This window comes from Periplaneta americana, chromosome 3 (genome assembly GCF_040183065.1).
Source record: "Periplaneta americana isolate PAMFEO1 chromosome 3, P.americana_PAMFEO1_priV1, whole genome shotgun sequence".
NCBI classification, from domain to species: Eukaryota; Metazoa; Arthropoda; class Insecta; order Blattodea; family Blattidae; genus Periplaneta; species Periplaneta americana.
This window is the reverse complement of record NC_091119.1, coordinates 155691408-155715849: the sequence shown is the minus strand read 5'-3', so window position 1 is coordinate 155715849 and position 24442 is coordinate 155691408. Positions and strand designations below refer to the sequence as shown.

The 24442-nt window shown below is 34.4% G+C and overlaps 1 protein-coding gene across 1 annotated transcript; it reads right to left on the bottom strand.

Annotated features, from left to right (window-relative positions):
* Positions 1-11139: 11139 nt before the first annotated feature.
* On the bottom strand, positions 11140-16016 carry LOC138697157 (gustatory and odorant receptor 63a-like). Its single transcript, XM_069822733.1, has 3 exons — positions 15861-16016; positions 12795-12866; positions 11140-11650 (listed from the first exon to the last, which is right to left on the bottom strand). The coding sequence occupies exons 1-3, from the start codon at positions 16002-16004 to the stop codon at positions 11540-11542; spliced, it is 327 nt and encodes a 108-aa protein (XP_069678834.1). The 5' UTR covers positions 16005-16016; the 3' UTR covers positions 11140-11539.
* Positions 16017-24442: the final 8426 nt, after the last annotated feature.

The following is a 24442-nucleotide window of genomic DNA, read 5'->3' as shown; positions in this document are numbered from 1 at the left end:
GATATGATAGTGAAACGTTTTCGGGTTATATAAATGGGTGTAGAGAATATCTTAAGTTAGATATTCATTTCTATAATTTACTGAGTGGCGGCTATATAGTATATGTTACTGAAAACTACAAAGCTTACGTAAGATAATGATATTATTAAATGTAAAATATTTTATAGTTATTAATTAATCAAGTGGGGTTGGGTCTTTTTCATATATTTAATGGCAGTGTGGTGTAGATATTTATATGCGTGATTCTCTTCAGTACTGGCTCGAGAGAGTGCAAAAATAACAGTTCCTAAGGTAAAATAAGAGGCCTACAAAGTATTGTAGTCTCCCGATCATTTCAGCAATATTTCTTAGCAGGATAGAATGATTTTACCCTCTACATTTCAAAGTAGTTCACGAAACATCCAGCAGCTATACCAAGATGCTATGTCTATTGTTCGAAAGCATAGCAAACCTGACATTTTTTTAACTTTCAACTACAATCCACAATGACCTGAATTAGCTATTGCTTTACTCCCACATGATTAACTCACTGATCGTCCTGACATTGGTACTTGCGTTTTCGCGTTCAAACTCAAAAACTGAACATGTATAGGTTCAAGAAAATGTATTTGGGATAAAAAACCATTCAGAGGGAGTATGTTTCATTATTATGGAAGCAAATAACTTTCATAAAATCTGGTATTTTTCATTGAAAATAAATCTGAAAATGTTTATTTGAATGTCTAATGAACTTAGTTTGCAGCAGTTGCTGCACAAGCCACTAGTAGATCTATAATCGAATTGTCTTAATCTATGCTAAATGTTATCAAAATAATAGTACAATAATATAATCGAAGTGTCTGTATCTATGTTACTGTTCAAGAATTATACTATGTACGTTAAGATATTTCCAAAATAATAGTACAGTAGAATACTTGATATTGTTTTGAACAATGCTGAAATACAAAATGAGAGTAAACTGTAAGCAAATCGAAATATTTTAATCTATGTTAAAGTACGATGCAAATAACATCACAATGGATCAGTGAAGTTGAAGTTTTCTGAGTTGTGCTAAAATACGATCAAAGCATAATAGATACATCTAACACAGTGAGGAGAGCCACTTACCTCGGACATCGTGGCGACGCTCAACTTTATGATAGCCGCTTGGTGAACGATACTGAATATGGCCCATGTTAATAAGTAATAGTGTTCTAATTTGACATCAATGTGAACTTCCAAGACACCCAGGACGACATGCAGCAGTCCTAAGGTGACTATCACGAAAGACGATGTTCAGTAAACAAGAAGCGGCAAGGTGAAGCATGTGTTAACCGTGTCGCTAATATTTCGGAGAGTCTCAAAAAGGTCACGCAAACATGCCAGCTTTTTCTTTTTTGTTCTACAGTCAGGTACTGTGTTATTAAAACTGTTAATTTGGGAATTAATATAGGAGAAATAACTCTTCAATATATAAGTAACAGTAAGATACAGCATCCTAAAAGCGTCGTTTATGACGTACGTTAGAGACATAGCAAAGAACACCGTGATGGCTATCGGTGTAACTTCTGCAGACAACTTCGTACACAAGAGAACTCCTACACATGCGGAGTTAAGGATTATGTGAGTACAGGAAATTCGATAAACAGCTTTGTAGAAGTTAGTGAATGGTTTCTTGAAAGTTCTGTCAAGCACCATTAAGATATTAAATATCTTTATAATTTCCGTACGTTTCACATAACATGTAATGTAAATACACGGGACATTCAGGAAGAAGATAGCAGTTTGACCAATGAGAGTGAATTGGAAAACAGATTTCTTCATCAATGGAACTATTAAGAAAAGAATGAAACAATGAGCTCCTGTCAATACACAGAAAGCTGTAACACTCTGTATCAGAGCGTACCTCTTAAATTCAAAATGCCTCTGTCCTGTGTTTCCTACAATTCTGAATGATATCAAACCGAAAACATATGATAACACTAATGTCGGTCTGATTGCAGAACCGACATCCATAGAAAGAAATATTAACAGCGGAACAATCTCAGGAAACTTAAGGCCTGTACAGTAGTGTTGTTATAACCAAAGCCACCGTTTTTGGCGCGTGAAATAGTCTAAGTAATGGGAACGTTGAGAGCGAGTATCTTATCTTTGCCACAGTCTTTGGACGAGAAACCTGACAACTATGATTGGCAGATTGCTGACGTCATACCTGTTTAGGAGGTGGTACCACTCTCAACAGAAGTGGCAACAGATGCCACTGACTGGACAGTGTACTCAAGAACGTAAAATGCGAGTGTCTTGCCTTTGACACAATCAGTAGGCAATAAGACTGTCAACTGTGATTGGCAGATTGCTAATGTGAAGTGTTGGATGGTACCATTCTCAGCTGCACCGGCAACAAGTGTTCACTGACTGGCTTTTTACTGAAGGACACGCGCCTAGCTGTATAAATACGGTTCACAACGTAGGCCTATATAAATGTGTTCCAACACATTTCGAGATATGACACTCATGAACATGTGAGTCTATATTTATCTTGAAAATATTATCTTTAAAATTTAGAAGCGTTAATAAAATCTACAAATTCTTCACCTTGAATTTATCTATAAAGAATTTATTTACCGGTATTACATTTTGTTTTACTTCTCATAAGTGGTCTTCCTGCTAATTTGTAGTTCTGGTTTTCGATTGAAGTGATTTAAATCAGTTACATTATACACATATTACTTCCGAAACATAGCTAAATTATACTCAGCTAGAATGGGTGACTCAGCGATTTACAGAAAATATTGCCTACTTACAGAAACTCAAACATAGTCACGTAGTCCATCGTCTTGCAAGAAAAAAAAATTCTCATTTGTTAGGTCTTAGTAACATCGTCGATATAATTCAAGTTTTATTAAAGACGTTGAACTGTGGTGAATTTGGAATGACGGAGTTCTTCATAACGTTTAAGGACAGTGACAGATTTTTGAAGCACAAAATGATACCTCACTGTAGACCTATGTTTCGTAACTTAATTCTTCTTCAATACTTATATCAATTGTTTTGTGAATTTCATTTACAAGTATGATGTCCTCCATAATGAAGATTTTATTAATTTTAATTATGCAATTTTATTTCTTTACTAATAAATTTTAGAACCCGCAAATTAAAAAATAAGGCCTATCACTACTCGTAAAAAGCTAATATTTTTAATATTCAAATCCGTTGTTAAACTCTTGACATTCTGTTATTCAGTGATTATTTTAAAGCAATTATGTTTCTATCGAATAATGCTTAGGCTATATTTTAACGCAGATTTTTAGACTGCCATATGCGCATCTAAATGTCTAGTGTTCCATTCGTGCTGATTTCACTTCTGAAAGAAACATTTCGAAGAGAGATTAAGATTCCTACTGACTGAAAGAACATGACACTAGATGCAGTTCTAAATCGATCGCTAAAGCACTCACTTTAATAAGTTAATATTTATTGGGCTTATCACTAATGTCAGCTTTCAGAATATCAGGAATACTAGATCATTCGTAAACATTTCGTGCATAAAAATATGTTATTAATGTCTTTTATCCTAATCATTATACTAGGATCCTAAATGCGCAGTTCATTTTCAAGGTCTATTATACTAATTGGTTACTTTTTTTAGGTTTCTTCTGAGCTTTCAGAAAGAGAGTTTTGTGAAATTATGTTATGAATCGCAATGGTCCGTTTGGACCTTATTCGGAACGATGTAGATGCCTAGTGAAAAATCCCGGTTTTGTTCGCAACCTCCACAACTACCGGTTAAGTGAGATATGGTCCACTTTGCAATAGGTCCTCTATACGAAAATGCCCGACGTTTAGAAATGTCCGTATAGAAAATTCGTCCATGCCATAAAAATGTCCTTGTCTGAAAAGGTCCACTCTCAGCAAGTCCTCTTCTTACAAATGTCCTACGTTTTAAAATGTTCACAAATAAATTCGTCCATTTTCCTAAAATGTCCGAAAAGGAAAACTGCAAGGAATGTGCCGAGAAATTTATTGTCATTTCAATTATGTTACGTCACTATATAATTTCAAATGGTATGATATCGCTCTAAGATATCGAAAAATTTAATTCCTATCTTTGTAATCTTGGTAATTACAGACGATGTTGAAAATTCTCGTTTGATTATTGATATACAGTAGAACCTCTATTATCCGTGGTAATGAAGGGGGTGGAGTGAACGGTTAATCGAAAAAATCGGATAATCCATACCATAAAAAGTTTACATAAACTAAGTACATAATATTTTCGTAATTTCCTCCATGGTCTTTTCTTTTAATAAGCCAGGTAGTGGATCAGAAGTTCACTAATTTAAGTCTGTTTTTTTTACAATTCACGTTTGATTTTCCGATAGGTCAGTTATTAAAACATTATTTATGCTCGACCATGCCGAAATGTAGTAATTATACACCTGGTAGCAGACCTTTAATGCATGTCATTAAAGTACACCTACTCATTAAAGGTCAGGTCTTTCAGCCAATGACGACTCAGGTTACAACTGTTCATCCAATGACAGGTCAGCTTTCTACCGTTATAAAACCGCAAGTATCGATTATTCTCGGATATGCAATCGAAAGAGAATTAGCGAAAGTCACGGAGGCTGGAAATCCAATACTGTCGCGGGTTATGTTCTGTTACTATAATAATTAGCGTTAATTGTAAATAATATTCAAATAAATTCAATTTGTCATCTCGTTTTTCAATGTCTAATTTAATTTCAATGTTATCTCTTGAGGTTCTTATGGCCTAGCATGGTCAATGTGGACATCTGTTCCTCGGAAAAAATAAACACTTTCGCGTCTGCGCACATCTCACAACATACGGGACATTGCTCAAAAATGAATAATATCAAGTTAGAAATATGGTCGAGTATAAAAAGTCGTATGAAACTCGCCTATAATGGTAATTAAGAAGCTCGTATGAAAATTATGAAACTCGCTTGCGCTCGTTTCATAAATATCCATACTCACTTCTTAATTACCTTCATTATAGGCTCGTTGCATAATGTACTATTATCTCATTATTTACAGTGCGGTATTTTCAGTCTTATTTACAGTTAGGCAATATACTAAAGGAAATACAAAACCTCAAACAATCCCATGCACTGTGAAAAGCTGAAAGTATTGATTTCGTGAGATGGACATTTTCATATGATGGGCTTTATAATATGGTGGACCACATAGAAGTTGGGCTTTTTTACTCCATGGAAAAATTGTATGTAGGATTTTAAATGTTGGACTATTTAGTTTATGGACATTTTCTTGTGGACATTTTGTACTTGTGGACATTTTGTTATGGACATTATAACCTGGAAGCCAACTACCCTAAAGAAAGCAAAACTGTGAGGAACAAAGACGGTAACTGTTTCGTCGAGGCTAACTAGACATTCAACCTTAAGCGTTCGAAGTGAAGTTCCATTATCTATGTCCAACTGGCCTCATGTTACGTTGTTATATAACCTTTGTAGTTGTAAGAAGCCGGTAATGAGCCACGAAATAAAGCTATTATTCACTATTACTAATTTATATCGGGAGTGTAACGACCCGAGCACTGAACCATAAGGAATTCAGGTTAGGTTACTTTATTGTTTTGTGAAATCATCATTTAATTGAATGCAGTCCTGCAGTAAGTTTGTTGTGAACTGAACTTATGTCTCGTAGTGTGGAATATTTCGAAATAGCTTCTAGTAATTAGGTTGTTACAGCGTTGTTTAGGACCATGACAAAGAGAAACAAAATATTCGTTGATCACGTAATGCCTCCATTTTGATTAATATAGATTTTCGCAGATTTGTTTGATTGCAGTGTAGCCGTATAAGTGACATGTAGCATGTAACATGTTAAAGCTTATAGTGTGCCCATCTTTAAATGGTTTCCACTACTCGAAGACTACCGAACGGTTTGTGCTAGATATTGTCTATAAATTTCAGTACTAATGGCGTCATCTCCATTAAGATAATTGAAGATAATTCGGCGTGCAACAGCATTCGAGAGACAGATATTACCAGTAGACAGTAACAGACCGAAAAATGCAAAAAAAAAAAAAAAAAAAAAAAAGTAAAATAAAAGCAGGCTATGTTAGTTCGTGTTGAAGTGAATTTTTCTAAAAAATTACCAGTAGACAGTCAAAGACCGAGAAAAAATAATGCAACATAAGAGTAGGCTATATTAGTGAAGTGAAATTTTCTAAAAACAATTACCATTAGACAGTAAAAGACCGAAAAATGCAAAAAAAAAAAAAAAAAAAAAAAAAAAAAAATGCAAAATTAAAGTAGGCTATATTAGTTCATGTTGAAGTGAATTTTTCTAAAAAATTACCAGTAGACAGTAAAAGACCGAAAATGCAAATAAATAAATAAATAAATAAATAAATAAATAAATAAATAAATAAATAAATAAATAAATAAATAAATAAATTAATTAAAAGTAGACTATTAGTTCATGTTGAAGTGAAATTTTCTAAAAAATTACCTGTAGACAGTAAAAGACCGAAAATGCAAATAAATAAATAAATAAATAAATAAATAAATAAATAAATAAATAAATAAATAAATAAATAAATAAATAAATAAATAAATAAATAAATAAATAAATTAATTAATTAAAAGTAGACTATTAGTTCGTGTTGAAGTGAAATTTTCTAACAAATTACCAGTAGACAGTAAAAGACCGAAAATGCAAATAAATAAATAAATAAATAAATAAATAAATAAATAAATAAATAAATAAATAAATAAATAAATAAATAAATAAATAAATAAATAAATTAAAAGTAGACTATTAGTTCGTGTTGAAGTGAAATTTTCTAAAAAATCACCTGTAGACAGTAAAAGACCGAAAAATGCAAAAAAAAAAAAAAACAAAATAAAAGTAGACTATATTAGTTCGTGTTGAAGTGAAATTTTCTAAAAAAATACCTGTAGACAGTAAAAGACCGAAAAATGCAAAAAAAAAAAAAAAACAAAATAAAAGTAGACTATATTAGTTCGTGTTGAAGTGAAATTTCTAAAAAATTACCAGTAGACAGTAAAAGACCGAAAAATGCAAAAAAAAAAAAAAAACAAAAACAAAAAACAAAATAAAAGTAGACTATATTAGTTCGTGTTGAAGTGAAATTTTCTAAAAAATTACCAGTAGACAGTAAAAGACCGAAAAATGCAAAACAAAAAAAAAAAAAAATTAAAAAAATAAAAGTAGACTATATTAGTTCGTGTTGAAGTGAAATTTTCTAAAAAATTACCAGTAGACAGTAAAAGACCGAAAAATGCAAAAAAAAAAAAAAAATTAAAAAAATAAAAGTAGACTATATTAGTTCGTGTTGAAGTGAAATTTTCTAAAAAAAATTACCAATAGACAGTAAAAGACCGAAAAATGCAAAACAAAAAAAAAAAATAATAAAAAAAAATAAAAGTAGACTATATTAGTTCGTGTTGAAATGAAATTTTCTAAAAAAAATTACCAATAGACAGTAAAAGACCGAAAAATGCAAAACAAAAAAAAAAAATTAAAAAAATAAAAGTAGACTATATTAGTTCGTGTTGAAGTGAAATTTTCTAAAAAAAATTACCAATAGACAGTAAAAGACCGAAAAATGCAAAACAAAAAAAAAATAAAAAAAAATAAAAGTAGACTATATTATTTCGTGTTGAAGTGAAATTTTCTAAAAAAAAATTGCAGTAGACAGTAAAAGACCGAAAAATGCAAAAAAAAAAAAAAAATGGAAAATAAAAGTAGACTATATTAGTTCGTGTTGAAGTGAAATTTTCTAAAAAAAAAAAAAATACCAGTAGACAGTAAAAGACCGAAAAATGCAAAAAAAAAAAAAAAAAAATGCAAAATAAAACTAGGCTATATTAGTTCGTGTTGAAGTAAAACGAGTTTGTACTTCAACCTGCATTGCCTGAGATGTCTCAGAAAAAGATGATATCTCATCAACTTCCGAGCCTTACTAATAATTATATACACGAAAATGATTGTTTCTTCCTTTACAATAATTTGCAGAGATCGAACCACATCTCAACACCTTTCCTCTCGCTCACAAAACTTGATTACAATATCTCGTCTGCAATGTGGTGTTTATCCCAGTTTTTGACGTACCCAGGGAACGGAAGCAAGGCGCGTCCGCTTCTGGCCTCTAACGTGAGCGCCTGTTTGTTTACTCGCTTGAAAGACGCGATGACAATTGGGGTTAAGTGCCATTTAAATTGCGATCCACTTCATCTCTCACGGCCGTCTTTTACAATACACTGCTATTTAGTACTGCATTGTCTTTTATTTAGTCTCTTTGTCGATTCTTTTGTTCTCGATAGCATTATGCATTTACCGTACTTGCATGTCTAGGAGGTCCGAGCTGAATTTATGCCAATTGTATCGTAAGTGGTTATTGAGGGTTACTCATATGAGTCATGGTCGCAGATTCGAGTCCCGTCTAAAGGACAGATGTTTCTATCATTGTTTTTATGATGCTCCCTATTTATTTTAAATTTTATCATCATCAGCATCATCTACCATTGATGGAGGTTCTGGCTGATATGTACAGTAGTGGGAAAAAAACCGGACCGACCCTTGTAGCTGATTTCAGAGCCTTGTTCACTCCAGAGCACGACAGACTGGTAACTAAGACTTTCGTGGTTCGAATCCTGCCTGGGGAGGAAACTTTTTTTTGTTCCTTATTCAAATTTATTCCCAATACTTTTCGATTGCTGGTAAAATTAATGTTCTGGGAATAATAAGTTAATTAAGTAGTAAAATATCGCTTCAATCCGCATCCTTTCTATTTACACCAACTTCAATATAACAGTCAACTAGACAGTCGCGGCTCGTGATAAAATATTATGTGTGTTCACAATTTTGTGACAGTGAAAATTTGAAATCGTACGTTTTTAGCCTAATATGAAATGTCATGATTCCAATGTTTCACTGTCGAAAAAACCGTATATAAATTCAAAACAACATATAATAATAATAATAATAATAATAATAATAATAATAATAATAATAATAATAATAATAATAATAATGAAACCTAGTCTTTTTATATCCAATTTTTCCTAGAAAGCCAGTTTACCCAGTTCTTTACTCTTCAAAATTACTTGAACAGAGTTCATTTTTTACGTTTGTTAAAAATTAATACATAAAACAATTTACAAAAGCGTGTGTTCAGTAATATACTGTATTTTAATTTACAACACACTTATAGACTATAGCCTATACCAGTACTGTAATTCCATTCGCATAGATTGATTACTATAAATACATGCCAGTAAATATTATTCTTAAATAATAAACACCACCATATAGATATTTAAATTCATACCACCATCATATTCAGCCAGCACGTCTTTGAAAGCCAAACTATGCTATATGCCGACACTGAAGTATAGTAATTCACAAACTACACTCTCGTAGTAGCACTATACACACATCCACATAAAGTAAACGTTCCGACAGTGAGATGCTGACACCTGCAGGCTAAAATACAGACTTATTAAATTTTCTCCTCGAGATATAGCACGTAAACGATAGGCATCGATGCACCTGACATCTGTAGGATAGATTCACTGTTCACTTAATGCTTTGTGCTCTTGACGAGTCATAAGCGGCCAGCGAAAGACAATTTTCTCTCTCGCATGCGTGAAATTTCTGTAACCTTCTTGAAAAGAGCACGGCTTGTACGTGAACGGATGTTTCCAAGTTTAAATGAGAAGTTTATGCAAGATGCGGGAAGTTTAAAATACTCGATCCTGATATTATACATCCCCACTACGCCAATACGGTATTAAATAATAAAACTAGTCGTGCATTAATGGAAACAAGGTGTTCACGTGCTCTTGTGCTCTTATTGACGCACCGCTACTGCAACTAGGACCCCTTACACCTTTCTGACCTTTTTTGATTTTTTGATGATTTTGAATTTTGATATGTAATATTTTCAAGTGACTTTCTGTTAAAATATGCACATTTAACCTAAGAGTCTTATTGTTAAACAAGTATTCACCTTTGAGTTATTATGCAGTTTATTGATCCAATGTAATAACTCGTTCGCGATCTCTAGCTGTCATGAATGATTATAATATGACATTAAATATGCATACTTATTATACAACTACTTTTTGTTGCTGTATTTTTAGTGTACCTTTTTAGAAGATGTTTCAAGTGTATTTATAAACTTCCATTAATTGTTTGTAGAATTTTAATATGCATTATGCAATTATGTACAGATATGTTTATGGTCTGAAAATGCCCAAAAATGGGCGAAAACGTTCACAAGTAAAATATTAAAATGTGTTAACAAACATATTCCTGGATTAAAATTAAAAGAAGTCAAGACGGAAACAAAACTAAAATTATATTATTTCTTCATTATAATTCGACTTATTTGACAGCTTTATTAAAATGAATTCAAAATTCAAATTTAATAATTTTCATTGTTGAATGACAAGAGAATAGAGAACTTCATGGTTTTTGAGCTTTTCATTAATTTCGGAAAGGTAAGTTTCACTTCCTAGTAGATAGTTTGATCCCGGTACCGCTGAACGTTCCATGACTCCATCAGAGCTATTCGTGTAAAATTAAAACTATGACCCCATCAGAGCTATTCGTATAAAATTAAAAAAAAAAACTCCGTGTATTTTAAGTTATAGCCGCTCTTTTATTTGAAATGTTATTTCATGATGGTGTTACAGTAGTGACGTTTACTCCTTCTTCAGACGAAGAACTATTCGACATCTCGAACTGCAGCAAAACCACCAGATATGTCACCAACATCGAACCTATCTGAAAAAAGTAAACAATCATATAATGAAATAAATATTAATAAAAGTGTCAAATTATAATACTTTAGGTAAGCTATAAGAAAATCAGAACTGCAGAATTCCCATATGTCATGTTCCAACCAATTGAACCTACATTTACGGACAGAAACTTCTTTATGCGATATAGTTTTCGGATATTTAAATTATGATAGAAGAAGAAAGTTCTAGAATTTTTTGAAAATATCATGACATGTTCAAATCTTAAAGAGACTTGGTTTGAGCATAGCAAAGAGACAGTTAATACAGAAACTTGATACTTCAACAAGGGGACTATTTACATTACGTTGAAAGAGAATTTTGTACACGGGTAAATACTGTAAATAAATATGTCCCTACAAATCATAGACAAAAAGAAAGTTCAAATACACGGATCTAGTAATATATGAGTAAAGTTTCCATTTGTCTTTAGCGAACGTAAAGTAGAGTGCGATCAGTTATGCTTTCTCCTGCGACGCGGGGTTTTTCCTATGAGCGAGCCCCCACTCGTTTGCCGCGCACTGGAGGGAGTAGCAAGCCTGCTTGCTTATCAGTCAGCTCGTGAAGTTCGAAGACGGTTTCAAGAAAGATTCCCGGGTGTAGACATTCCACATCGTAAAACAGTCCATAATCTTAATCATAAATTTCAGGAAACTGGAAGTGTCCAGCCTAAGAAATATTCCCAATAGTTCAATATTGTATTTTAGCATAACTAGATCTACTAGTTCCAACTCATTTCAACACTACGCAGTACAGAGACTTACAGACAGCAGCATTCCTCTGTTCACCACGACGTATCCACCGAAGTTGATTTCTGGAGGGCGCAATTCAATCGTTCTCAAGAAAGCGTCCACCTGGAACACGAGTTTGTTTAAAACTGCAGTTGTTAGCAGGAGATCCATCTTATCCGTTTATGTTCCAGATTTTATAAGAGATGTTAAATATTTCGCTTCTATTTTTAAGATTGAAAAGCATGAAGAGTTCAATGTAGACACGCATATGGCTTAGAAAAAAAGATTTAAGACAAACGTTTGCCGATTTGTTGAAGATAACTAGAATATCCAAGAAAAACGTTCATTATTCCATTCAAAAATATCGTCGGCCTCGGTAGTGTAGTCGGTATAGTGCTGGCCATCTGTGCTCGAGGTTGCGGGTTCGACCCCAGCCCAGATCGATGGCATTTAAGTGTGCTTAAATGCGACAGGCTCATGTGAGTAGATTTACTGGCATGTAAAAGAACTCCTGCGGGACAAAATTCCGGCACATCGGCGACGCTGATATAACCTCTGCAGTTGCGAGCGTCGTTAAATAAACCGTAATTTAATTTTTCAAAATATCATATCTGACCAACCGTACCCCATACCTAAGTGGGGCTCAATTGAATACCGTTCATGACACAATCTGGAAGGCTCCCTTCTCTAATGAGATTTGAAAAATCAGCATTTAGTTTTACTGATCTATTTAAGAGAAAGTAACTTGTAATACTTTATGTGGGCCACCTTGTACATTATGTGATTAATAATTAATTAGCTAAATAATTACTTACTTACAAATGGCTTTTAAGGAACCCGGAGGTTCATTGCCGCCCTCACATAAGCCCGCCATCGGACCCTATCCTGTGCAAGATTAATCCACTCTCTATCATCATATCCCATCTTCCTCAAATCCATTTTAATATTACCCTCCCATCTAAGTCTCGGCCTCCCAAAAGGTCTTTTTCTCTCCGGTCTCCCAACTAACACTCTATATGCGTTTCTGGATTCGCCCATACGTGCTACATGCCCTGCCCATCTCAAACGTCTGGATTTAATGTTTCTAATTATGAATTAACTAAATAACATAGGCTACAATTAATTTCAACAAGCTAAATCATTTCAGTACGGCAAGCTATGTGAGATTAGACAGTAATTCGAGCAACTATCAAAATTCAGTTACTTTGTTCTTAATAGTTAATTATTCCAGCACTTCTATATAAATGTCATACGTTAATTCTCTCACCTCCTGCTGTGCTTGATCATTTAATGACGTCTGCCCGATGTCCAAGAGTTTACTCTGAAAGGTCAGTCCCGCCTGCAACATGAAATGATAAAACAGTTATAAAAATCTGAAGTTTACATTAAAAATGGTAAATTTCCATTCATTCTTTAATTCATTATTTCATTCGTACACATTACAGTAATAGTACCGGGTGGAAAGGGACTGAATATGATCCCTTTCAGAGATGCTTCAGGAAGGGGGATTAAATATAAAAGTCTAATAGCCTATCATTATGGTCGTTTGTGAACGATTTTTGAGGAAGATATTCATACAAACAAAAGCTAATAGATTGAAACATTGCATCACTTGATCACGTAACAGTAGCGGTTTAGTGTCAAAATTTTTTACGTAACTGTATGAAAGGTTCAGTAATCTAACGCGTCACAGAGCGACGTTGATGCTTGTGCACTTCCTCCTTCCCTCCGTAGTCTTGCTTCCGACTTGCTACTACCTCAGTTTAGTATATATAGTCACGAAGCTCAATACGCAGTAAATATGCATCCATAGATAGTTGCTAACCACAAGGATCGCTACTATCGCCTCATTACAGACGATGTGAAATAGTACCGGCACAGCTATTGTTCCTAGCACCCTTATAAACTCAAGCTTCGTGACTGTGTACAGTATACTAACTAGACTGTGCTACTACCGTCACTGAAAGCACGGTTGCCACGTCTTCCTGTCACACACTTTGTTACCGATCTTCAAATTAAATTATGACCAAATCGTCAGTGTTACACAACAAACCAATAACAACATATTTGCCTCTACAAAATCCCCCATTATCACCTCCTCCCCAGAGTCTCCCGTTTTCCTGGAAGACGCATTAAAAAATTCAGCTAAAAATGCTACTGCACTTTTTCTCGTAACATGTTCACAAAAGACAATAATGATAGACCCTATTACCCTTTTCGATCTAACTCACTGCCCTCATCCATCTCTCAAAAAGACTCTATTTAGTCTTCTTGCACTTTGTATATCTTATTACCCTTTGAAACTCAAGATGGAATAACAATAAAATTTATCAAACAACATTCTTTCCCATGGTAACCGCTTTCGCTTTGTTTATAACGAAGGTACAAGACTAACTATTTATCGGTACTCCTTAGTAATGGAAATTTTCGAGTGATTTTAGTGATAGAATTAGAATTACTCTTATAATAGAGTAATTTGAACCATTTAAACTATTATAATAGGTCATTCATTCATAGTTTTGTGCTCAAGAACAGACTGCAAACCCAGCATTCTCCACTCTTTCCTATTTTCTGCCTTCCTCTTAGTTTCCGCATATGATCCATATATCTTAATATCGTTTATCATCTGATATATTCTTCTGCCCCGAACTCTTCTCCCGTTTACCATTCCTTCCAATGCATCCTTCAGTAGGCAGTTTCTTCTGAGGTAGTGACTCAACCAATTTTAATTGTACAATATTTAAAATAAACAAGTGTCTGTCTGTCTCACCCTGTTCTTCGAAAACGGTGCGTAAAAGAGAAAGACTCTAAAGACCAGAAACATTACATTTTGAGAGCGTACTCCGGGAAAATTATTGGTTTCTTTCTCAGCACCCTGTGGGCCAAGAAATATCACCATTCAATGGTGTAGATCAGACATGTCAATTGATGCTCACAGGAGCAAGCTAGCGCTTTAGAGCCCAGGAGAGCCTGAGCGCTTTACAGCGGAAAGGAAAGAGACCGACGAAAGAGGTGGTATATGCCGCTTGATCGAGCTATATACAGGGATGGCCAGCACTGATTCAATGGATAAAGGGAAGAGAACTTATTAAAACTGTATCCATGGTAATTTTTAGATTTGCCTGAGAAGTATAAGTGCATTATAAGAATGTAAGTTTTAATTTTAATGCTCATTTATCACAAGTTTGATTTTTTTATTCAAAAGAAATATTTTCTCAACTTTTCGTATAGAAAAATGAAATTTTCAGATATAGGCCTATTTATTTAGTAGCCTTACAGAATGTTTTCTTAAATCTAATATGCCGTATATACGTATTACTGAAGATAGTGTATTGAAAATTTTGAAAATATTCGCATGGAAATTGTTTGTAAGGAAATGAATTAACAAAGCAACTACTGTTACATTATAAGCAAAAGATACGTGCCCATGTCTTGTAAAAATGTCAGCTCTATAGCTTCAGCAGATTTCGAGAAAATAATTTAATATTCCGATGATAGGAAGTTGCTCACAAATATCACCTTAAAAGCATAATGAGATAAGAATTTTGTTACGTAATATTAGTTACACTTAAAACAGATACAGTACCTAGGTAACTTTGCTTTGTACTGTAATATTGTTTTGATTAGTTTATTGATTACTTTTGTAAGGCTAAAGATACCATCAATATCAATTCCAACTTACCATGTCATACTCAATCTCTTTCTTTGGAATATCACTTTCTTTACGAATGATGTGTTTCATCCATTTAGTACAGTTTAGTTGTACTACTATGGAATTTATATGAATATTTCTTCTTAACTTTTTATTGTGTTATTAAGATTTGAAACACAAGTGCAATATTAAGAAATCAGTGTTAGTACTTTTGTTTTACAGACAATATAGATAATATTAAACAGAAAGAAGCCATATAAAAATAACGACATAAAATTTCACGTCCCGTTTGAAGTTTGTGCACCACTGTTTTCTTAATCCAACAGGTTGCTTATTCATATACATAACCCTTCCTCTTTCCATACTTAGGGCTTGCTGCCCGCGCACGACGTCAAGGTCAGAAAAATGCGCTTGCTTTGACATCACTGGTGTAGATTGAAAAAAACATTGTATGGTACACATTCGTGAAGTTATGTTTTTGGTCCTCGTGTGTTTGTGAAACGAGGTGAAGCCGAGTTTCACAAATTTCATACTCGTGCCAAAAATAGAACCTTTACGAACTTGTGTCATAATTAACTATTTTGAGTAGAATACTTGCGTGAATTTTTAATGCAGTATTTCTATTGTAGTGAAGTATCTGAATGAATTGTTTCGGTGTAAGTATGTGCTGCAGTTGCTGACCTCTCGAGTGACGGTGTTGGCGCCGTCGCAGACGACGAAGAGTTCGGCGCTGGTGAAGAGGCTATCGCAGACGAGATAGACGAGGCGCGTCTTTAAGCCCTCCGCCAGCGTGGTGATGAAGCCGAATAGCGACACGGTGAGCATGAGGAACAGGTACAGGACGTAGAAGCTGTACGTGTAGCACATGGCCTGGCCTGCCCTGCTCACCAGTCGGCTCAACTGCAGCCACAGCGTCTTGTAGCGCGTCACCACCGCGCCGGGCCGCGTCGCCGCGTCCATGTCCTGCGGGACAATTAACACGGTCCAGGGTTTTGGGCTTCTACAGGGTGTTTCAGAATAGTTATTCCTACTTTCCAGATGTGATAGAAGGCAGAAGTCTCTGGACTAAATTTATCCCATATTTCATCGAAGTAATAATAATAATAATAATAATAATAATAATAATAATAATAATAATAATAATAATAATAATAATTTATTTTGAAAGATAATAATAGTACACATTTGGTTGGTACTCCCGAAGAAGCAAAAGTTTGTGGCCGTGAGTGGAGTTTACATTAAATAATGAAAAAGGTAATATTACTCGCTTAAGCATATACTAAAATAATTATTTAATTGTTTAATTTAATTAAACAAGTATAAATAAGTGGAAGTAAAGTGAAAAATACCAACATAATAATACAAGATATACAATGAAATTGTATCGGGTAATGCATAGAAGAGTAGGTAAACTAGAAAGCTCAAAGGGCGATGGCCCCTTTAAACAATAATAAATCAAAATGAAAAAAGTATTAAATAATACAATTGTAAAATAAATACAAAATATTATGCAATAATATAATGAAGTAATATAATATAGACAAGTTTTAATGAAGGATGATGAAATAAACATGAATCATTTTAAAAGGTACATTATGGAAAGTACAACGTTGGCAAACAAAGAAACAAATGTTAGGGAGGTGATAAAATTATAGCATAAGCAGACATGATTGATTAAAACACATCGTTCCGTACCGTTTTATTGGTCAAAAGTAGTATGACATAATGAAAAATGTGTAATAGTCGTATTAACTTCATACAGAAGAATTTCCGGACATTACTTTATTGAAAAAAAAATTGTTAATTGTCCTCTATCATATCTGAAAATTAGGAATAGTTATTCTGAAACACTCTGTAGAAGTCTAAAAATCTGGACCGTGTTATTTTTCATTCTGAAACATCTTGTGTAAGTATTATTATGGCCCTTGTTTGTAACAAATAGTTCTTAGGTTCTTAAAAAACAACCAATTTTTAGTATTTCAGAGCACTTTATTAGAAATAGATGCTTAAGCAATCATATAAATTAGAAAGTTATCATGATTTATGAACACTTAAGTTTATCATCTCATTAATAATTTAATCTCATTTCTGTGTATAATTAGGCGCAGTGATTCAATTGATGTGAAGGGAGACAGAAGTGAAGAATATAAATATTAGAAGAAGTGTAGAACAATGTAAAGGGAGCAGCAAATGAGGAAGGACATACATATTGGCATAATTGAAGGGTTCAGAGCCATAGTGGGCCAAGCGCCATTTACTAAAACCGTAGAAAACAAGGGTTAAAATGAAGTTATTATCATAATTCAATGCAAACATATAGCAAGTGATATAAAGTATACACATTCAAATTAAATGATATGTCAATCTTCATTAAAATATAGTATTCACTTAACTTTAACCCTTGCTTTCTCCGTTTTTAATAAATGGCGCTTGGCCCACTATGGCTCTGAACCCTTCAATTAAAGAGACTGTAAAGGGAGAAATATATAAGAAAGTATATAAAATCTGAAAGAATTAAGGAAGGCTGATAGAGAGGAAGAAATCAGGTACAATGTAAATAGTGGAAGAAGTACAGTATCTAATGAATTATAGGTCCTACGAAGGATGAATGTGGAGAGATTGAATTAAGGAAGAATGTAAACAGAAAAAGATCAACGAGGATGAAAAGTGAGGAGGAAAGATACAAGTAAATATATAAGAGAAGACAAAAGGAAGGAATAAGAGGAAGTATGGATATAGGAAAAAGATGAAAGAATAAAGGAATCGAAAAGACAAAGAATAGGAAAAAATCAGACTTAAACAATAAGGAAGAAAGAAAAGGAAGTATTTAGGGGGAAAGGACAGTGTAAAGCGTTACCGCTCTTTTCTGTGTGGCGCACGCCTGACCTGCTGGAAGCTGGTGGCCAGGCTCTGCGCAGTCTGCTGGAGCACGAGGCACAGCAGGTACCAGTGCAGCGCCATGGCGTCCCGCAGCGTCCCCTGATACATGTACGTCAGCAGCACCAGGTAGTTGTGCAGGTTGTTCTCCAGCATCTGGTACACGGTCTCGCGTGTGCACGCCACCACCACCATCACGACGCTCAGCTTGGCGGCGCGCCGTCGCAGCTTTATGTCCAGGCTGCGTCCAGTCGTCAGCTGGTACTTCTTCTGTGGATCAGGGGAGAGATACTACACCTTTCCCTGGTATAATTTTGCTATATTTCAACTTTTTTTTTCAGAATGCATAGATCCTTTGGAAATAAAAATTGGCATCCTTAATATACACTACCTTATCAGACAGTACATCTCATTTGACGATATGTGTCAGAGGAAGAACAATTGTTTGTATGGATCTGAAGTCAGACTAGTGTAATATATAGCTAGTCGGCGATGTATGCATTGGAGAGGGAAAGGAACTGGCCACCCTACCCCATTACCTCCTGGCGTACTTGCCTGGTGCCTTGTTGGTATCACTTGTGAGGTTCAGACTTGTCTTCGGACAGTTGACAACAAACAATATACACTATCTGTACATCACTAAGCAGTAATATTTTTGAAAACCTAATAATTTTGTTAATTATGAAAATTTTTGGAGTATTTTGTTTAGCCGGAGGGCGTTTACCTGATAAGTAGGGAAAGGAAATTCACGCATTTTCATATTTGTTCTCTATCGTTGTGTGAATATGCTGAAAGATTATCTACATGAATCACAAATTTCTGAATACAAACAATATACTTTTATTGTGCATAAAAGTGCATATTTTGCCTTTATTTATAAAAGCATCATATTTTAAAATTTATGCAGGGAAACGGCATATTGGGCCAAGTGAATAAAAAGTAAGCTGTAGCTGTTAGAATTAAGTATTAGCAAAAGTAATTGCTATCTAGCATTCAGTACTAGCATTAGCATTAGCTTAACATTGTGTGAATAATCTTTTGCTAATGCTAGGTAGAAAGTGCTGGAAAATCTTAGATCTTAGCTTTTGCTGGCTAGACACGTGTATTTACAGTGTGGCATGTATTGACGATAATACCATTATCGATTGTTGAAATTACTTTAATTAACACCTGTTTTCTTTATTTTGACTCTGTGTTGGGTTAATTCAGATGCTTTCTTTAACATTTATTTAGTTCGACTCTGGGTAGTTCAGGTGTGTAGTTTTAGAAATGTCTTCTTCGGAAAGTGAGTATCCTGATGATTGTGGAAGCGATTCTCGAGCAAGGCTTGTGACTATTTTGAGCAAGCATCCTATGATTTTTAATAAATCACAGATTCCTATAACGATAAGCTAAGTAACAGTGAGAGTAATGACTTAATTTACACAGTTTTGTGAATGGTCACAGAATGAAACATCTCTTGCATTTAAATTAATAATAATTGTAAAAACAATTTAATTTTCATAAGTTTGACCACCTCTGGATTCATTCGTCGCACCAAGAAAATAATTAGCAATCCATTCCACATTCTCCTCATTAAACCTGTAGAAATCACAGTAGTCTTCTTCCCTGGTCCTTACTCGTTCCCTTTAGAACTTGGGAAACCTCAACTGCATAAATCCCGCCATTTGAAATGAAAGTTTAGAAAAAGACTGAAACCTTTAAGTCTGGGTTGACCCACACTTAAAATTTTTTAAGCAATTGCTAATAAAATCAAGACAATGCTTGGTTTTATTCACACTTTTTCTAGTATATGCTGGAAAATTTAGCTTTTACTAGTACCGCTAGATCTTTCTATTTAGCAAAAGCTTTATCTTAGATGTTATTCACTAATATTACTAGCTTTTGCCTAAAATGTACTAGTAAAAGCATTTGCTAGACTTTATTCACTTGACCCATTATGTATGTTTATTTGTCTTTCCCTCATTTTTAAAAGTGTGTAACCTCGAAAACACGACTAATTTACGTTTATGAATTTTGAACGTAACGATGACGCCCTCACAGGGAGCCTCTCAAGTTAGCAATTGGTATTCCTTTACTGCAGTCTTCAGCAGATTTCGATAGAACAATATCCAGTTTAACATCAGTTTCAGGAAATGTAGGAGAGAAAGTGAACGAGAAAACAGCAAATATTCTTTCCAAAAACCCTGGCTATTATCAACTTAAAGAAATTCAAGATATTCTCGAAGAAAAAAACACCCCAAAAACCAATAAAATTTTCTATAGAACAGCTCACAGCTTTTGTGCAAGCCCCTCTTACTTCTTGTGACGTAGAACGAAGTTTTTCGCGCTACAAATCTATGCTGAGAGACAACAGGCGAAGAATGACGACAGAAAACATACGTCACTGCTTAGTTGTGAACTGTAACAGCATAAATGGAGCATTCAGCAATGAGGTAAACACTTCAAAATCCATAGACTAAACGTAAGTTACCTATACCTTATTATTCTGTTAAAAAATCCCAGGCTGATGATGCATATTTTGTAGCATATTTATCTATTTTACAGCATAAATACATACATATTCTTCACGTTTTTAGGGCATGAACTTCCTTTCCCTGCTGATAACTCAAAAAGTAGGCCTACCTTAAGATGTTTTAATGAAATTTTACATGCATGTGTAGTTCTCCCATGTGAACTACTTACTCTAAAATCTTTAATGCAGAAGTATAGTTTAAATTTTTGAAAAAAATATTTATCCTTTTTTTTTAATTTAAGATGAAATTGATATTATATTTTTTTAAATAAACTATAAGTTACACTTTACAGTAAAGATTTTAGATTTTTACGTATATGCATGCAAATTTTCATTAAAATATCTTAAATAGTTTTTGAGTTATCAAGTAAACGCTGTCTGACTGAACAGAATACTCCACAAATTTTCTAAATAGAAAAGAATAACTACTATTAGGTTTTGAAAAATATTAAAATTGCTTGGTGATATACAGGGTGTTTAAAAAATACGGGGCATAATTTCAGGTATGTATTTCCCACATGTAGACAATCAAAATAGTTCATTACAACATGTGTCCGGAAATGCTTTATTTCCGAGTTATGGCCTTCACAACATTGAAATTCACTCTGTATAGATACTGTATATTACGCATACCAATTTTTATTTCAAAAGGACTTTAAGATTCTGAGGGGAAAAAATGTTGAAATACAGTAAAATTATGCTAGTGAAAGGTGTGCCTCCACCATTAATCACATATCCACTATACCCTGAACAGCAACTGCATTTTACAGTATGTTCTATGTTTAAAGTAATTTCCAATCTAATAATTTAACATCTAACCGAACCTCTTGCTGAGGAGGAGAGGAAGCCTTACACTGTAGCCCGAGACTTAACTTAATGCGTTTTACATTTTTATTGAAGGGATGTATATTGAAGTCTGTAGGACCGCATTTCTATAGCCTATGTACTTATTCTGATTCACTATTTGGTGCTGAATATCGATCAATTTTTACAACACTCATTTCCGACGAAGTCCGCGGCCCCTCCGCACCCCTTAGAGCTCGGCAACCTGTGCCAGAGTAAAACTTTGGCTCCTTCAGATGTCATAAGTCTGTTGTTTTAATTTCACTAAAGAGTATGAACAGTGTTGCGTTAATACAAAAATGGATGAGTAATAAAATTATATTAGCCTATACTGCGTAACCGTTTAAATCACCTAGAAGATATGTTTTCCGATAAGTCAAGTATAAGTCGTAACAATAAATGAATGGTAGGTCTAATCAGTCACTGGGCTTATCTTTCAGATAAGTTCAGTGACTGATTACCATTCATTTATTATTAGACATGTTGATAAATACGCAGCACGATAGCAATTGTGTAATGTAGAGCCGTCTGGTGATATGTACTCACGTTCTCGAAATATATTTCTCACCACTGGTATCTGCGAAATAGTTGCTTTGCGTAAATTTAGGGTTCCCATTTTATTTTATCTGAAAACCGGGACTTTTGAAAAATACCTCATTAAAAATATGGGACATTTTGTAAAAAAGCGGGACACACAAAAAAGGAAAAAAATCTCAACATTAAGTTATTAACTAATTAAATTTTAATTAACTGAAGTACCTACTACTAAACTACTTGTATTTTATTTTCATCACAGCATAGTAATTTTTACGCATTTTTTTTCACATACAGATATTATGTTGAATGTTCTGCTGAAGTAAATGGACAGTAATTTTTTTCTGCTGAAGAAGATGATGCAGTCTTTTTTTTTTCCGCTGAAGTAGATTCACAGTGAATTTTATATTTACACGAACTGTGTATTTGTTCAACAAGTTTGGACTCTTTCAACATTACATTGAAAAATTCAACACACATTCTCTACGGCTGCATTTGAACTTGTTAATGCTAAGAGATAATCGCGATCGGACGCAGTCGTCTATCTCTAGTATTCGATAGGACACTTACAAGTAAACCCCTTTTTTGAGATCGAGAAAAAGCAGAACATTTTCCCGATCCGAAAAATGTTTTTGAGATGGTGGGACATTTTGTAAAAAATGGGACTGTTCCAGGTGAAACGGGACTGTCCCGGGTAAAACGGGACTGCCCCAGGTAAAACGGGACTGTCCCGGGTAAAACGAGACTGTCCCGGGTAAAACGGGACTGTCCCGGGTAAAACGAAACTGTCCCGGGTAAAACGGGACAAATGGGATCCCTACGTAAATTGCGTGTAGAAATTGGTCTGTACAAATTGCATGTATATGTAAACGGTACTTAATTCGACTATTGCTGACCTGAAAAGCGTTCCAGCTCGCCACGTACGCCGCTATTAGCCCGGCCTCTCTCCAGTTGGTGAAGGGCAGTGCTAAGTCGATGAGGTGGTACGCCAGGTCCAAGTAGCCTATCACAGTGGTGTCGAAGGACTGTGAGTTTAGAGCTTCGAGGAAGCCCTTACTGTACGCAAACCATAGGGCGACGATCAGGGCTGCGTATACACATGCAGACCACAGCATGATGGCGGAGAAATGTCTTCGCAAGCAGACAGTAGCCAGCTCTGAAACGGAATTAGACATGCTAAAACACATTTCATCGTCCCTACTCTATTCCCCTTATTTCATCCTTCGTACTCCGTTTTCTACTTAGCTTTATTATGTTAACAGGAGAGTGAAAAGTATGGAATACTGCTTGCAGCTCTCCCATATTTAATTTATGAAGAAATTCTATGCAGAGGGTATCAGAACTTACCACATTACACACACTAGAAGCACCAAAGCAGGAGTGCAAAGCGATGATACCTGCTTAATTTATTTTACTCACCGATCACGCGCAGGTCCTGTTACTGACATACCTTGTCTAGACCTCTTCTTTTGTTGTCCTATCTTGTATTACTAAATATACTTCATACCCTTTCGGCTTTTCCATTCTGAATTTGCTAAGTTTCTTCAGTAAAGCAATGATTGCCAAACTAAAACAAGTGACCAGTCCACTTGTTGCTCATAGTTTGCTACGTTCCCTTCATTGCAAGGACGCGATTTTATTTTCTCTTTTAAATGTTTCTCCTCCCAACACCACGCTGATTCTAAACCTTATTCTGATTTTTAACGCATGTTTGCCAACATAAATATTTTACAACAGATGCCAGAATACTTTTTACTGTTTGAATAAATATCATTTCTAAAATAAAATGATACAAACAAAAAATGAAGTTACCGACATTTTCGAATGATTTTAATGTGACTATTACACTTTCACTACATCGTACTACTTTTGACCAATAACACAGTACGAAAGGACGTGTTTCAACCAATCATGGTTGTTTATCGCTACAATTTTATCACTTTCCTAGCATTTGTTTGTTTTTATTACTTCCCTAGCATTTGTTTCTTTTTTGCCAACATTTTAAAATGCAAATTCTTTACGGCACTATAAAACATGCTTTGTGATCATCATTTGTTTCCCGCATAGATAGTCAACTGAAAATGGCGGCTCCGTTCAAATGTTTTGGTGAAGCTAACATTACTAAAGTAGAATTTTAGTAAATCAATTATTATTTTATTGTATTAGAGTATTTCATATCTTCTAATATTTATATATTTTCTTCCAATCGTGTAATAGTCAATTAAATCCCACTCGAGTTTTGATTTTCTCTAGATAAATCAAAACCTCTAGTGAGATTACTGTTGACAAAAACCTATCACTAAAAGTATCGAGTGAATATCAAGTCTTTTTGTTGAAAGTATCGAGGTAATTTACATAAGGATCCACTTGTATAAGTTGCATTACCGGATTTTTTGTCCTGTATGGCGAGGAAATTCTTGATGGGAAGTGCTCCGATTGCTCTCAGAAGCCAGAGGATAGGCGCCATATTGGTGTAGAAGACATCGGTTTGTTC